Source organism: Podarcis raffonei, chromosome 17 (genome assembly GCF_027172205.1).
Source record: "Podarcis raffonei isolate rPodRaf1 chromosome 17, rPodRaf1.pri, whole genome shotgun sequence".
Lineage (NCBI taxonomy): Eukaryota > Metazoa > Chordata > Lepidosauria > Squamata > Lacertidae > Podarcis > Podarcis raffonei.
Window position 1 is genome coordinate 33,117,069 of NC_070618.1, and position 16,247 is coordinate 33,133,315.

The following is a 16,247-nucleotide window of genomic DNA, read 5'->3' on the forward strand; positions in this document are numbered from 1 at the left end:
GCACCTAGTTACAACACATATCCTCCAACATTTCTCCGATGAAACTAGGGACGCCCTAAGGAAAAGCGGGCCATTCCAGGATCAAATCAGAAACTGGGATAGCTTCTGTAAATTCAGGACTGTCCTTGGAAATTAGGGACACTTGCGGGGTCTGACAATGGTATAGTAGCAAGCTGAGCAGGAATTGGATGTGTTGTATGTCCTTTGACCTGCCTGACCTTCTCCCTGCAATTGTTGGCTACTCATATATACTCTTTCTTCGTGATTTCTCCTTTATCCCATTTCTTATATGAGCCCTTCTAAAATCTCAGCTCATCTGCATGTTTCTTATTCTACTGCAGCCACGCCAGTTTCTTCATATGCCTCAGACTGTTCTTTCTACAGCCTGTAGTAGTTGGAAACTGGCTAGGCAGGTAGCATCTCGAGAAAACCCACGTCCTTGTTTCTGGAATACTTGCTGTATTTAGGGCAGGAACCCAGCTGTGCATACGGTGCAATCACATGGAGTGGCTGGAGATGATTGGGTGCCGAGGCACTCTGTCTGTGTGTACTGCATGGATTGGATGTGCTGCTAACACAGATCACCCCTAAGTTAGGCACACCCTAAACACCGTGCCAGAACAGACGTTGCTGATGCTCTTCCACTGGATTTGATTAACCACAGTCTTGTGCAACGCATCATGCTCTTTGCCTGAGGTGAAATTAATAGACCAGGGTTGTGAGCCATACAGGCCAATTCAGTGCATATTTATTCAAAGTAAGCCTGCGTAATTCAAATATACTTGCTCCCCAGGTGGGTGTGCATATGATCACAGCCTGTGTAAGATTATGAAATTAGAAAATAGAACCTTAAAACAAAGAAGGAAATCATGAAGGATAAGATTATCAGAGGCTGCTATCTCTAGCTCAGAGGTTGCCTCTGAATACCAGCTGCTAAAGGAGGAAGGTTATTGCCTTCCTGTCTTACTTGTGGGCTTCCCATAGGCATCAGGTTAATAGGATACTAGACTAGTTGCTATAACCTTCAATCAGATCCTGCAAGTCTCTTCAAGGAGGCTTAGTTTGGTCAGACTCAAGTAAAAATAAATAAATACATTACTTCTGGTAAATGAACCACCATAGCAGCTGTGAGCTGTGAGCATAGAGGTCTGTGAAAATTTGTGTCCTGGGCTTTTTAGACTTATCTACCCATATACTAAGGGATGAGGGTGGCACTGTGGGTTAAACCACAGAGCCTAGGACTTGCCGATCAGAAGGTTGGCGGTTCAAATCCCCGCGACGGGGTGAGCTCCCGTTGCTCGGTCCCTGCTCCTGCCAACCTAGCAGTTCGAAAGCATGTCAAAGTGCAAGTAGATAAATAGGTACCGCTCCGGCGGGAAGGTAAACGGCGTTTCCATGCACTCTCTGGTTCGCCAGAAGCAGCTTAGTCATGCTGGCCACATGACCCGGCAGCTGTACGCCGGCTCCCTCGGCCAATAAAGCGAGATGAGCGTCGCAACCCCAGAGTCGGTCACGACTGGACCTAATGGTCAGGGGTCCCCTTACCTTTACCCATGTACTATCTGAAACCAAAGGGGCACATTGTTTGCCAGATGCGATTCCCGCTCCCAGGTCTCCTACCCCACTACCAAGACTTGTACACCAGAGAAAAGGAAAGTGTCTGTCTTGGGATGCTTACTGTCTGATAACTACCGAATTGGCAGCTTCCTTATGCTCTGTGTGTTCAACAGCAGACAAAACATTTCCTGATACATAACTCAGTTTAATATATAACTTGGTGATCATAATGCCGAGAAAAGCTTCACCTAGTCAAGCCTGCAAGTGGCTTCTGTTAAAGATTATAAGAACTGGGCTAGTTTGTTTGTTTTTATGTGGCAATCCTAAACTCTCACCAGGTGCCCCAAAAGACAGCACTCCTATGCCTTTAATAGATCTGTAGAAAACAGATGAAGAGGCAGAAATCTCAGGAATTATCTGGATTGATGATGAGGCATTATGATGGGGTGGGGAGGAAGGAGAGAGAGCGAGAGAGAGCCAGTGCGGATTCACCAGAAGTGGCAGTTTAAGCAGCTTTCTTCACTTCCCTGCATAAGAAGCTGTACTAAGTGTCTTCTTTCTCACAGCTGCTGAAAGTGCCCAAGTCATCCTACGACTGGAAAGCAAAAATAATGTGGAATGCAGCACAATGCATTGATGATCAGGGATGGAATATTGCTTTTTTGTGTTTTGTACATCATCCTGAGATCTAATATGATGAATGTTTTAAAATATAATATAATATAATATAATATAATATAATATAATATAATATAATATAATATTATAATATAATATAATATAATATAATAATATAAATGTTTTAAATAAATAATGTTTTAAATGAATAAATGCTTATATTTAATAGTTATGAAGAAGTGGGGCTTTTGATGGCCCCACAAACACACTCCTGCACTGGACTGATACATCACAACACTTTGGGGAGGGGGTCCTGTTGGATATGGAATCAGGACCTAAAAGAACAGAAGGAGCTGAACTGGAGGTGCTGGTGTTCAAAATGAAATATTCTTTAAAGCGGTCAAGTATGGCTGATGGTGCTCTGAAGACCAAAGGGGAAAGACTTTATAAACCAAAAGAGCGACAGCGAAAGAGAAGGAAAGAGATGAGGCGGCCTTAATGCAGGGAAGATTTTGACACATTAAGAAGGCTAGAACAGACCGTTCTGTAGATGTGTAGGGTATCATCTCAAATGGCTGTAGTGCAAAATCTGATAGGTATGCCCCAGGTCCCTTTGCAGTATTATCCCCCTATAAATATTGCTGCTGCCTCAGACAGACAACTTAGATTGCTTGGGCTATCAGGGCTGCCTTGCAGAGAGACTGCTGGTTATGCTGATGTCCGTATCTACATGTACAGGACAGGGACCAGGGTGTACCTAAGGCTTTCTGGCATGTGAAGTTCAGGCATCAGGTATGCCACATAAGCACACTCGATCTCTACGTAAGTCCCCTACGGGCAAGCCCTTGTAATTCAAGTGACTTTCATATTATGTGAAGCCCAGGTAGTTTCTGTACCCAACAGTCTGCCATCTAACTCTGGGGAACAAAGTTACCGTAATTGTTTCTTTATGAACAGTCTCTGAAGACTGTGGGAACAGAAGGTATGCTTCCAAAATCCCTCAGACTTCACCCCCTGTATTTTACAACTTTGGAAGAGGTTCACACCACTTTGAATAACCCTGAAAAAATCATCGTAGTTGGCATCCCAGGTGACCTATACAGAGACTATGTCTCCTGTACTTTTACCAAACGTATAAAAGGTAAAGGGATCCCTGACTGTTGGGTCCAGTCGCAGATGACTCTGGGGTTGTGGCGCTCATCTCGCTTTACTGGCCGAGGGAGCCGGCATACAGCTTCCGGGTCATGTGGCCAGCATGACTAAGCCACTTCTGGCGAACCAGAGCAGCCCACGGAAACGTGGTTTACCTTCCCACCAGAGCGGTACCCTGTCGTGGGGATTCAAACTGCCAACCTTCTGATCAGCAAGCCCTAGGCTCTGTGGTTTAACCCACAGCGCCACCACTTAATTTATGTGGGGGTTTATGTTCTAGGGATAGTGTGTAAAGCAAAAAATGTGTATAGTCAAAACACGTTGGCTTCGATGGCAATTGCCATTGCCAAAGTCTTTTTTCCTGGATGCTTGTCCCCTTTCCACCACACTTTTATTTTTATTTTTTATTTTTTTGCCAAGCACGTAAACCTGAAAGCATGTAGGTTAAATGCACATAAGTTGTGAGTTACCTGTATAGCTAATCTACTAGGGCAGCTGACCAGCTGGAGCTCTGCAGTCTTAGCAAGTTGTCAGAATTGTAGTAAGCAAACACTAGCTGATGACCCACAGAAGTGTTGGCTATAGCGCTCTGTGAATGTGGAGACATGGAGCACTCACCCTTGGTAATAATAAATCCATGAAGGCAACTGGCAGCACTTTGATGGGTGCAGTGCATTTTGAGAGATGAATGTGCACTCATTTGTCACCTGTCACCATGCAAATGAGCCAACCACCCCAGAACAGTCCCACAAGTGAGTGATGGTTTCGACAGTGCAAAAAGAAAGTGGCTTCTCTCTTCATACCTCTTGCCTTTCGCAAAATGTCTCTAGTCGAATAAATAATAATAATAAGTCCATTTCCTTCATGGCAACTCAAAGCAACTTACAATATTGTAAGCAAAAAAACAAAGAAAGTAAAACCAGCAATTATTATTTTTTAATCTACATTATGCAAAAAGGCCATAGATATGTAAAAGCCAAAGGCCCAATTAAAAAGGAATGGTTTTGCCTGGCACCTAAAGATATGCCTAAAGATATGTAATGATGGTGCCAGATGCGCCGTTCCAAAAGTGAATCCCCACGACGGGGTACCGCTCTGGTGGGAAGGTAAACCACGTTTCCGTGGGCTGCTCTGGTTCGCCAGAAGTGGCTTAGTCATGCTGGCCACATGACCCGGAAGCTGTAAGCCAGCTCCCTCGGCTAATAAAGCGAGATGAGCGCCACAACCCCAGAGTCGTCCACGACTGGACCTAATGGTCAGGGGTCCCTTTACCTTTTATACGTTTGGTAAAAGTACAGGAGACATAGTCCTTTTACTTTTACCCATACTACAAAGTATTTATTTCTTCACAGTATAGGTTTGTAATATGACTGGTCTTGTATGGCCACACCGTCCTTTATACCCACCGCAAATCAATAAAAGCTCACCTTATTTTAAGCTAGGTTAAGAAACTAGCACTTGAATTTTAAGTATATGCACATACAGAAATAATGAGCTGCTACACCCCTTTCTCAGAGTATCAGTAGTTGGCGCTATAACCAAACATGTTGAAACCTACTGATCACCTATTTTACCATACAGAAAAATGGTACCCACTGAGCTATTTCTTCAAGGGGGATAAAAACAAAAGATCTGGACAAATCACTCACTCCTGGTTGTGGCTGGATTCCTGAACATGAAGTTTTAAATACAGCAGAGGAGGGTTAAGGCCTCTGTTTTTTGCTTGCACTGACATACTGGCTAACCATAAGAGTTATTTTGCCCACTGTTGGCTAGTGGCTGTTGTATTGCTGTCGTCTGTCTCAGGAGGCAATGGAGGAGTGCACCTTTGGCCTGTTGGATGCTTGCAGTGCCTGCTGTGGTTGTAGAGAGACATGTTTTGTTGCAATTGTAGAGATGTTAAACAGCTGGGGAGGGAGGAAGAAAAAGCTTTAGAAAAAGCTTTTTTTGTTATTGGCATTCGTATATCCTAAGAGATGTAAAGCTGTTTTCTAACAGGCTGCAAATGCCAATAAGAGTGTTTCTTTACTTTGGTATTACAGATAGTGTTCCATTTCAGCCAAAATGGTGTCTTTTCCTTTCAGAAGTTTGGCAGATGCAGCTATCTTTGCCCCATCTGGGAGGAAAGTGTCTATAGAATTTCTGCACAGCCTTCAAAGCAGGAAAGGATAAACCCTTAGCCAGTCACTGCCACAGCATACATTTAAAGCATAAATTTAGGGTTTTCCTCAAAGAACCTGGGAACTGTAGAGAGAAACCGGTTTGTCATATTTTCCGTTTGACCAAGCTACACCAAGCTTGTGTCGCTCTTCTAAACCTGCGAACAGAACAGCCACGTGCCGTGGTTGGACTCCAAGTCAAATCAGCCCTGGCCACTATGGACAATGGTTAAATACTATGGGTTGCAGCGCAGCAACATCTGGAGGGACACAGCTTCATACGTTGTGGGGTGTGAGGGAATAAAATATGCCTGTAAAGGGAAACTTTAACCAACACTTCCTTGTCTTTGAAACATGGCTCACGAAAGAAATCCAACCGGTGAGGCCCTCCTTACCACTGTGACCTTTCAGCTGTTCCAACTTTCCCTGTTGCAAGTTATTTAGGAATCCTGCCTTTAAAAGATGCAAGCATTTTGGGGTGGGGAGAAAGACTGCACTTTGGAACTCCCTGCCTGTTGAGATCAAGTAGGCGCTTTCACCGTATTACTCTTTTCGGCGCTTGCCAAAAATCATTCCTGTTTAGGCAAGCCTACTCGGATGCTAGGAAAGCTGAGGTAATCTTAACCCGTTTTAGTATCTCAACTTTTTTTATGCTTTAAAGCAAGGTTGTGAATCCCCCCCCCCCATTTTATTGTTTCATCCTTTTGTAAACCGCTTTTGATTTTGTTTTTTGGGTTTTTTTTTTGCAATCGAGCGGTGGATAAAATTTTATGAAACAAACCAACCAACTGCTGTTGTCAGAAGGCGGCAGTTGAATTTCAAAGCACTGAAAACTGTTATCCCCCCCCAAAAAAAAATTAACTCCTGTGTGATTACACTTGTTCTTCTACCTGCGGATGAGGAGCTGGAATATGCTGTTTTAGGACTTCGGACAATTTAATTTTATCGACCGGCTTATTCTCTCTCACTCCCTCCCCCCCTCCCCATAGTAATCTCACAATGGAGGCTCTCTAGCACATAAACGTCAAAAACTCTATCCCCAGATCGTCATTTCCGCTTCCGGCCAACGCAGGAACTCCTTGTCAGTCGTTGCCGGGAACATGGCTCCCACCGTGGAGTCGGCGGCGGGTCCTGGGTCAGCGGCCGAGCTCCTGCTGCAGAGACTAGAGCTAGTAGGAGCCCAAGGCGAAGCGAGGCTCTGCAGCTTGGAGGCGGCTGCGGCGCTGGGCTTGGACCACCAGGTGCTGGTCGGGGCCGTGAAGAGCCTGCAGTCGTTGGGGGAGGTAAGTGGGCGTGGAGGTCTCTGGCCACGCCCCTGTGAGCCGTCGCGGGAGTAGCGTCATCCTTACCTGCGCCGATAGGAGCTGCCCTCGGAAGGAAGAGGGACGCTTCTGCGTACCTGAGGCGGGGGACAGGAGAACTGCGCATGCGTGCTGCCCTGTTTTCTCTTGGTAGCAGAGCGGTGCTCTATGGCTCCTTTAAGAAAATGACAGGGGGCGGAGAGTAGGATCCCCACAGAGTTATTAAAAGGATAGATGGGCACACTCCTTTAATTCCTTATTTGAATGGAGGGTGTGTGGACTTTGCTTTGTTTTAACATTTCCCCGAGGCGTGAAAGCGAGAGTTGCAGTGTTGTATCCCCAAATTTCAGGTTAGGCTTGACTCAGCAGCCTTTCTCCACATTGGGTCTTTCCCCCCCCCATATGTCGTTGAACTACAACTCCCAGCATCTCCAGATAGCAGGATAGGCAGCTAGGGATAATGGGAGTTGTAGTCCAACGTCAGGACAGGCACCCAAGGTTGGGAAAGGCTGGTCTTGAAAGCAAGCCACGTGTTCTGCAGTTGCTGCTGCTTCACAGGCTGGGCCAAAACAGAGAGGAGAGCCTTACTTAAGAAAACAAAAAAACCCAACAGCCTGATGTTGCTCTAGGGAGCTTAGTTTGGTTAGAATCGAGTACTGCATACACTTCCAGAGTTAATGCTAAATACATTACTTCTGGTAAGTGAGCCACTATAGCTGATGGAGGGCCGTGAAAATATGTGTTCTGTGGGCCTTTTAGACTTGTCTACTTATGTACCAGGGACACGGGTGGCGCTGTGGGTTAAACCACAGAGCCTAGGGCTTGCCGATCAGAAGGTCGGTGGTTCGAATCCCCACGACGGGGTGAGCTCCCGTTGTTCAGTCCCTGCTCCTGCCAACTGAGCAGTTCGAAAGCACGTCAAAGTGCAAGTAGATAAATAGTTACCGCTCCGGCGGGAGGGTAAACGGTGTTTTCGTGCGCTGCTCTGTTTCGCCAGAAGCTGCTTAGTCATGTTGGCCACATGACCCGGAAGCTGTACGCCGGCTCCCTCAGCCAATAAAGCGAGATGAGCACCGCAACCCCAGAGTTGGTCACAACTGGACCTAATGGTCAGGGGTCCCCTTATCCTTACCTTACTTATGTACTGTCTGAAACCAAAGGGGTGCATTGGTTTGCAGATGTGACCCCCCCCCCTCAGCTCTCCTACCCTGCTATGAAGCTGTATGGAGTAGCTGATAAAGTGTAAGATTTGGACTTGGGGAAACCAAATTAAAATCCACCCATAGCTTTAAAGACTAGAGCAGGGGTGGCTAATCTGTGGCACTCATATGTTGCCAGACTCGCAACTCTCATGAGCTCTAGCCAACATACCCAATGGTTGGGGATGGTGAGATTTGCTGTCCAGTAACATTTGGACAGCCACCAGTTGGCCATTCCAAGCCTAGAGAGCAACCCTGGACAAATAGATGTTAGCCTAACCAACTTGACAGGATTGTGAGCTCTAAAATGCTCTCTTTTTGTTAAATGCACTTTACAAAGTGCTCCTTCACAAAGTGTCCTCTAAGACAGTCATGTCCTACAGCAGAGCTTTCCAAACTGTGTGTCACGACACGTCAGTTTGTCAACTGCAGTATGTAGGTGTGTTGTGCAAAAACTCCCCGTGCTCCTCCTGGGACTGGAAAGGGGCTAGTTTGACCTCCGGTTTGCTAGTAAAACTGAATTACTGTGTCGTGAAATGATGGTTATTATTATTTATGTTTATTGTACTTTATATTGTCACTTTATAAATTAAAAGTATCTCCAGGTGACTTACAAACAATAACACATAAATTTAAATCAACACAGGACTAAAACTGAGTGAAAGCTAAAAATATATTCATATTTATAACGAGGCAGTACTTACAAATCCCACCTACTGAAGAAGGCCACAGAAAATTAAAGACCAAAGAAAAGGGTTTTTGCCTGGTGCCTAAAGATAGATAGGGATGGTGCCATGTGTGTCTTCTGAGGAGAGCATTCCAAAAGCAAGTTCAGTCTTGTTCTGACTGAAGAGCAGTTTCCTAAGAAAATGAAATCCTAGTAAAGACTTTTTTTGAAGGCTTGCTAGGGAGAAATCTCAGTGGTTTATCTCAGCATTGATATGGTGGGGGGCATTGAAAGCACCCTAAAATCTCCATCTCTCAGCTGTGGCCTACTTTCACTGAGGCAATGTCTGTGCTGTTCCATTTCAGGCTGCAAGTGTATTACATGATGAAGTATGATAACATATGATGAAGAAGACATTGCTAGAATCTTTCTGGCTGATATGTTTGTTTTTCATGTGCGAGGATTATTGATTGATTGCATAGAAAATCAGTTGCCATGTGAACCCCTAGCTACAATCTGAAGTGATTTAGCACAGGCATATGTTAGCCCTTTCAGCCAAAACTAGGACTGGTTCAGGGTGGCGTTCTACACAAACAAATATTCCAGATGGACAGCTGTAAGATAATTGGGGTCTTTTCAAATAGGACCACAGGTATTCAGTTGTCTTTCAAATACCGCCATATAACACTCAACACTCCCTTTTTTCTGCTTCAAGCTCCAGCCCCCACCTCCTTTCAGACCCTTTCTACCCTTGCTGATGTTCTCAATTGTCCTCTCTAGGTGATTGAGGCTGAGCAATGCACATCCAAGAAGTGGGAGCTGACACCTGAGGGCAAAGAAATTGTCCAGGAAGGGAGCCATGAAGTTCGAGTGTTTAACAGCATCCCCCCTGAAGGCATGGTCCAGACTGAGCTGATGGTAAAAGTTTACGGAGGTTATCTTCCCTGTGGGCTTATTTGATTATGTGGCTTTTGGATACCTGACAGTGTCACTTTTGGTTCTTTTCACTGTAGAAGCTGCCAAGTGGAAAGGTGGGATTCAGCAAAGCAATGTCCAATAAGTGGATCCAGCTAGACAAGACTGCAGAAGGTGGACCCCGAGTCTTCCGGGCGGTGGGTAATACTTACTCCTTATCAGTTTGGGTTTGGGTTTCTGCAGGGTTTGTGTCAGAAAAGGGGTTGGGCAGTGCAGATGAGTGTTGGTTTCAATCCAAGGATGTTGGGATGGGGAAGACGGCATCAGGACTCTGAAGTTTCCTCCCCCCCCCCCTTCTAGGTGGAGACTGTGCAGGACTCTGTCAGAGAGAAGCTGCTGCAGGTGGAGCAGGGTGAGGGTGACAAACTAGAAGAGAAGGACAAGAATGAACTGAAGAAGCGGAAACTCCTGGCAGAAGTGTGAGTTGAGCCTCTGCCATCCCACTCTGCATGGGATGATCTATTTTTTCAGGACTAATTTCACACTTTTGCAGCATAAATGTTCTACAGTCTCAATGAGCAGATTAGTTCATTGTGCATTCTCAGGGTATCCGAATGTGTGCCTGAACATTGGAAGAAAATTTTCTGTTTGGAAAGAGCTTTGCAGTTACCTCATTTATTGTTGCTTGCATTGCCAGGAGGGAGCTGAGGCTCTGTGTATGTGTGTGTGTGTGATTGGATCTATATCTGTGTTGGGATTTGAACCCACCTCTCTAGCATTGTATCCACTAGACTGCAGGACCTCTTGTTTACTGTCCTTGTTGTATTTCGAAACATGTTTATATTTGCTTTCAGGACCATTAAGACATACTGGATCAGTAAAGGAAATGCTTTCAGTACCACAGTTAGCAAGCAGGAAACGGACCTCACTCCAGAGATGATTGCCAGGTAAGGAACTGTTCTAGTCCATGTTTAAAGTCGGACTAACACGGTCTGTCTCTTTAGTTGCCATTTCAGTTTGCTCTTGGGTTCTGGGTGTGAACCTTGGCTGTGAAAATGCTGGCTTCAAACCGTAGAATCAAGATTTGCCAAATACCCACTCGGCTGTTGTGGGATTGCTGTTGTAGACATTAACCGCTTCGTAACAAATCTCGGCAGAACTCTTGACCACTCTGCTTCCCATTACTTGTTGGTAACTGCCTTCTCTGCATTCCTAGTTCTGCATGGAAGGTGATCTGAAAAGACTCGCAGCCCGTTGCAAAGTTTAATTTCCCCCCCTGTTTTCCCTACACTTGTTCCTAAACTTTCAGTGGCTCCTGGAAAGATTTGAAGTTCAAGACGTATAACTTTGAGGCACTGGGCATTATGCCTGAAAGCGGACATCTCCACCCACTCCTCAAGGTCCGCAGCCAGTTCCGGCAGATCTTCCTTGAAATGGGGTGTGTACTTCAATGTCTGCAAAATACTGGGGTATGTGGGTGTGACAAAATGGTGTTTGGGGGTGGTGAGGTGTGTTCTACCATGCCATGTGCGTGGTACATGCCCATGAGGCCTGCACAGCTGGCTGTAGATTCAATACATGCCTGTCTTGGGAATTCTGCCCATCCTTGCTTCTTTTCCTCGGAGGAGGCAGTGCATTGTAGCCCAAGCTTGAAGTCATGGCAGAGTCTGCTGAGGAGACTGGGCTAGCATTTGTCATTTACCTGCCCATGCAGACAGCTCCATGTGACGAAGACTGCGCTGGCACTGGGACGGCAGCAAACCTTCCCCCACTGCTCTTCTAGGTTTGAGTACATCTTGATATCCCTGCCCTGTGCCCATCACCATTAGCCAGTCTTCTGGGATCTGCCATGTTAATGGGGGGTGGGGGATAGACCTATTGCAATTAATGGGTCTAAATGAGTCGTTTTAATTAATTAATTTCAGTGGATCAGCCCTTGAAAAAAACTTTGCTTAATGGCTGTGTGTTTCCCTTCTCAGTTTTACAGAAATGCCCACCAATAACTTCATTGAGAGCTCCTTCTGGAACTTTGATGCCCTCTTCCAGCCACAGCAGCATCCAGCTCGGGACCAGCACGACACCTTCTTCCTAAAGGGTCAGTCACACTGCTTGGGCCACACACGACCTTTGCATCCGCTTTCATTGCCGGCAAAGAAGCTGTGGATCAGGATCTTGGGACAGCGTCCTTTTGGGAGCCAGTTGAGCCCCAAGTATCTAGCATATGTTATTTTCTTTGTGTTGGGTGCTTCATATCTTATGGGCTTTAGTAGATTGGCTCTCTATCTTCCTATGGATAGTGGGCAGTCCTCACCTCTCTTTATCTGGGGAGTAGTAAGGGGCTGACTCCAGCCTCTTTCTTTCGCTACTGGACCATATGGAGCCCCACATGCCCAGTCACTTGCATGTGCCTTCTTCCTTCTAGATCCTGCTGAAGCCATCGACTTCCCCATGGATTACCTGAAGAGGGTAAAGAGGGTTCATTCACAAGGAGGTTACGGCTCTCAGGGGTAAGACTCAGCAGCAATTTTTTTGCAGTTGTTCTAGTGCTGGGCCTGGAAGTGCAAAAAGCAGGGCATGGTTATGAAAAGCATCTCCGCACCAGTCAGCTCACATTGGTGTGCAACGCGTCATACAGGAGAACAGATGGTTTCTTGCAGCAGCATATAGCATAGAGTTTTCTCCCATTCCCAAGTCTGGAGGGTGATGGGGGCACTTCTCTCTGTGACACTTGTGCTACAAGGTTAGGTGGAGAAAGGAGTTGATTGGCAGGTGCTGTCGTCTGGGCCACGGTGCTCTCGGAAAGGGGGGGTCCATGTTCGTTTGTAAACAGCAGAGGAGTTGGGATTTGATCAATAAGGAAGGGAAATCCCAAATCTGTATCATGTTGTTGGGAAATGGGAGACCCTTCAAAAAAGAATCCTGAGTCTAGTAGTCTAGCAAACTGTTTATTTCTCTTCATTTTCCAAGCAATAGCACCCATCACTGGGCCTGTTTCAGCTCCTGTACCTCAGATATTAACTGCTGGAGTCACACCCCACATCTCAATCTTTCCCTCCCAGGTACAGATATGAGTGGAAGCTGGAGGAGGCTCGGAAGAACCTCCTTCGGACGCACACCACATCTGCCAGTGCTCGCATGCTCTATCAGCTGGCGCAGCAGGTAACTATCCAGTAAAAACTCTTTCCTGCCTGGATATATCCTAGCTGTGAAGGCTGACAAAACAGCAGGTCATTGAAGAGTTTCCGTATAAAGTAATGCCAAGCTTCATTTACCTAGGAACTGTCAGGTTGGAGCGAGGAGTACAAATTCAGTTACGTAATAATAGTAATCTAAAGCTGGTAGGATAAAAACGCTCTGAGGCTGGGATGGTCTGTCTGCCTGCTGAGACTGAAGTACTTGAACCAATCTGAAGTGTGGGACTGTGACAACTGCTTCTTCTCCTGCAGGAGAAATTCACCCCTGCCAAATACTTTTCCATCGACCGTGTCTTCAGGAACGAGACACTCGACGCCACCCACCTGGCTGAGTTTCACCAGATTGAAGGGGTGGTAGCCGATTATGGCTTGACACTGGGCGACCTGATGGGTGTCTTGAAAGAGTTTTTCACCAAAATGGGTAAGAGCTGTTGAATAAGAGGGAGGATACAGAGTGAACTCCAGTTGGGAAGCAGTCCCGTAGGAGACAGGCTCCTTGGTGGTTGCCTTCTCAGTTTTCAGGGGACCAGCCTCCCAACTCCATTCATATCTATCTCTCTCTCTCTCTCTCTCCCCGTGTGTGTGTGTGTGTGTGGCAGGAATCACCCAGCTGCGCTTCAAACCCGCTTACAATCCTTACACGGAGCCCAGCATGGAGGTGTTCAGCTACCACCAGGGTGAGTGCAGGAAGATAGCCATGTACCATTCTGTGGAACTGTGACGCTTTGCCACAGGAGTCCTCCATGTCCCTGGCAGTATCTCTTTGCTCCTGCCCTTGGGAATCAAAGCAAGTTGCCTAGTAGCTGAGCTGAGTAGCAGCCGGCGTTACTGGCAGCAGAGGTCAGGTACACCCAGGAAAGGCTGTCAATCGTGGGTGGCTTTTGAGGGAACAGGGCAAGCAGTCCGATCACTCTGAACTCTACTTGCATTCTTACCTGTGAGAAATTTCAGTTTTCCACCTTTGCCAAGAAGGCAGCTGCACACTCAGTGCCTTAAGAAGGAATTCCAACTGCCCCTGAATTAGCCTTTCATAATCCCCTTATGACTCATGCAGTTGCAAAAATTCTTCACCCTGATAATGCGCTATAAATTAGGACACTTTTCCACTGTGTCAACAGTAGTCTGAGAGTATGCCACCTATTCATAGGCACTTCTATTTCTGGAGGTTCCATGTGTCCTGATATTTAAAGGACGTGCCCCGAACACCATGGCAACCTCCCCAGCCCTTCATTTGAAATGCAAGGCTGATGAATTTGATTTTGCTTGAAATCAATACCATCTTGCCTTTCAGGTTTAATCCTCATAATGCCCCTTTTCTCTATAAAACATGAGAATAATGAAGTCAGCGAATTGATAAAGGCAACAGAGAAGAAAATAACCCTATTCTGGGAGTGGGGGAGGGCAGGTGAGGCAGTGGAAGAGTACCAGTAGAAGAGAGATTGGGTGTGCAAAGCATCCACTAAAAATGTTTCAGTGTTTTTAAAGGTTCTTAAGCTTCGAAGCAAGGGACGCGGGTGGCGCTGTGGGTAAAAGCCTCGGCGCCTAGGGCTTGCCGATTGAAAGGTCGGCGGTTTGAATCCCCGCGGCGGGGTGCGCTCCCGTTGCTCGGTCCCAGCGCCTGCCAACCTAGCAGTTCGAAAGCACCCTCGGGTGCAAGTAGATAAATAGGGACCGCTTACTAGCGGGAAGGTAAACGGCATTTCCGTGTGCTGCGCTGGCTCACCAGATGCAGCTTGTCACGCTGGCCACGTGACCCGGAAGTGTCTCCGGACAGCGCTGGCCCCCGGCCTCTTGAGTGAGATGGGCGCACAACCCTAGAGTTTGTCAAGACTGGCCCGTATGGGCAGGGGTACCTTTACCTTTAAGCTTCGAAGCAGCAGGAGCCGCAGAACTGAGGCACAACCATAAGGAATGCCTCTATGTCCTCATTTTTGCTAGTATGGTAGTCTTTTATATTAGGGCCCAAACCATTTAGGACTTCAGACATCAACATCATCCTGAATTATCTCACAAGGCCACGACAGCACAGAGTCAGCGTTCGCCCTTTGCCCCTTACAGCTGCTGTCACAGCCTCACAAGTTGCAGTGGGCTCCAATAAGTCAGCTGAAATGATAAGATGTAACACACTTTCCCTTGATTTGACCTGGGAAAGTGTTGTGCTTGAGCAGCCTGACACAAAAATACCTGCTTTGTGTTAGCACTTTTCGTTATGGGTAGAAGGTGTCCATATCTCTGACTTGCCAGGGTGTTGTTCAGATTGGACTCCAGCAACCCCAGAGCTTGGGCTCTGCCTAGGCATGTGGCTTTGCTGCCCACCCAGACCCAGTTCGCTAGCCTAACAATACAACTTTCCCCCCAGGATTAAAGAAGTGGGTGGAGGTGGGCAATTCAGGAGTCTTCCGCCCAGAGATGCTGCTGCCTATGGGTCTGCCTGATGGGGTGACCGTCATCGCCTGGGGCCTTTCTTTGGAACGGTAAGTGTTTTGGCTGGAATGTGTGCCCAGGTTAAGCAACCTTTTGCTATTGTGTCCTGTCCGGAAGGGCCCCAAGCCTGGGGGCTGCCTGTCTCTCTGTCAGGGACCAAGGACTACTGCATGTTGCACCCTTTTAAGAGTCTTAAGTCAGCAGAGGCTGGAACTAATCTCAATAAAGCTTCAGTCTACAAATTGGCACCTTCTGTCTCCCAAGACTATAAGTCTCTGTCGTGCGGCTGCATGACCCAAAGCCATGTGCCTTCCTCGCCTCTGCAGGATTAAACCTCACTCACCTCTTTCCCTCAGACAGGCTGTTTTCCCAGATCAAGCTTGTGAGCATCAGCAGTGCTGTAGCCTGTGTGTTGGGCCACAGAAGTTGAGTCAAAGGTGTATCCCATATTTAGAATGCCAAAGGGTATGGGGGAAAGATCCATTTGTTGGGATAGTTTGGACAAACCTATCCTGCTCTAGTTGTACTTCGCTGTGACTTTTTGCTATGGTCTAGTACATTAATACTATTTTTCAAATTTTATTTTAATGTCTGTTTCGTGTTGTTGCCTTTTGAAAAATGCTAGGGACATAAAAGTGGTATGAATGGAGATTCCTCCCTCTTCTCTTTCAGGCCCACCATGATCAGGTATGGCATCAATAACATCCGGGAACTGGTTGGTCACAAAGTCAATCTGCAGATGGTATATGACAGCCCGCTCTGCCGCTTGGATGCTTAGTCCACAGAAACTTTCCTCTCTTCAGAGACATCCCTATTTATTAGCACTGCTGCTTGTTGGAAAACTGGGCCTTTCAGGCTTCTATCCTCCACGCTTTTGGTTCCTTTTGGGGAAAGTGCCTGTCAAGCCATTCCGCTGTTTTGTATGGACGCTTTAGCCCCTACGCCTTTTGGAGGGATCATGGGTGAATGGGTTCTCCCCATTTGTGTGGGGAATAAACTTGTAGCCCATGTTACATTCAGTGAAAGTGTCTCGACCATGAGTCTGTGATTAGTGTAAATAG

At 46.6% G+C, this 16,247-nt stretch overlaps 1 protein-coding gene across 1 annotated transcript; it reads left to right on the forward strand.

The window, feature by feature from the left end:
• Window positions 1-6,545: 6,545 nt before the first annotated feature.
• On the forward strand, window positions 6,546-16,205 carry FARSA (phenylalanyl-tRNA synthetase subunit alpha). Its single transcript, XM_053370876.1, has 13 exons — window positions 6,546-6,769; window positions 9,434-9,571; window positions 9,667-9,765; window positions 9,929-10,047; window positions 10,423-10,515; window positions 10,878-11,006; window positions 11,548-11,663; window positions 11,991-12,075; window positions 12,628-12,727; window positions 13,015-13,183; window positions 13,362-13,439; window positions 15,122-15,236; window positions 15,859-16,205. Exons 1-13 carry the CDS (start codon window positions 6,587-6,589, stop codon window positions 15,962-15,964), a joined length of 1,530 nt encoding a protein of 509 aa, XP_053226851.1. The 5' UTR covers window positions 6,546-6,586; the 3' UTR covers window positions 15,965-16,205.
• Window positions 16,206-16,247: the final 42 nt, after the last annotated feature.

Bases quoted from the DNA above. Each gene is read 5' to 3' on its own strand.
- FARSA (XM_053370876.1), top strand. From the start codon at position 6,587: ATGGCTCCCACCGTGGAGTCGGCGGCGGGTCCTGGGTCAGCGGCCGAG. The intron at 11,007-11,547 runs GTGTGTACTTCA...TTCCCTTCTCAG, and splicing joins CAGATCTTCCTTGAAATGGG to TTTTACAGAAATGCCCACCA. The intron at 11,664-11,990 runs GTCAGTCACACT...TCTTCCTTCTAG, and splicing joins CGACACCTTCTTCCTAAAGG to ATCCTGCTGAAGCCATCGAC.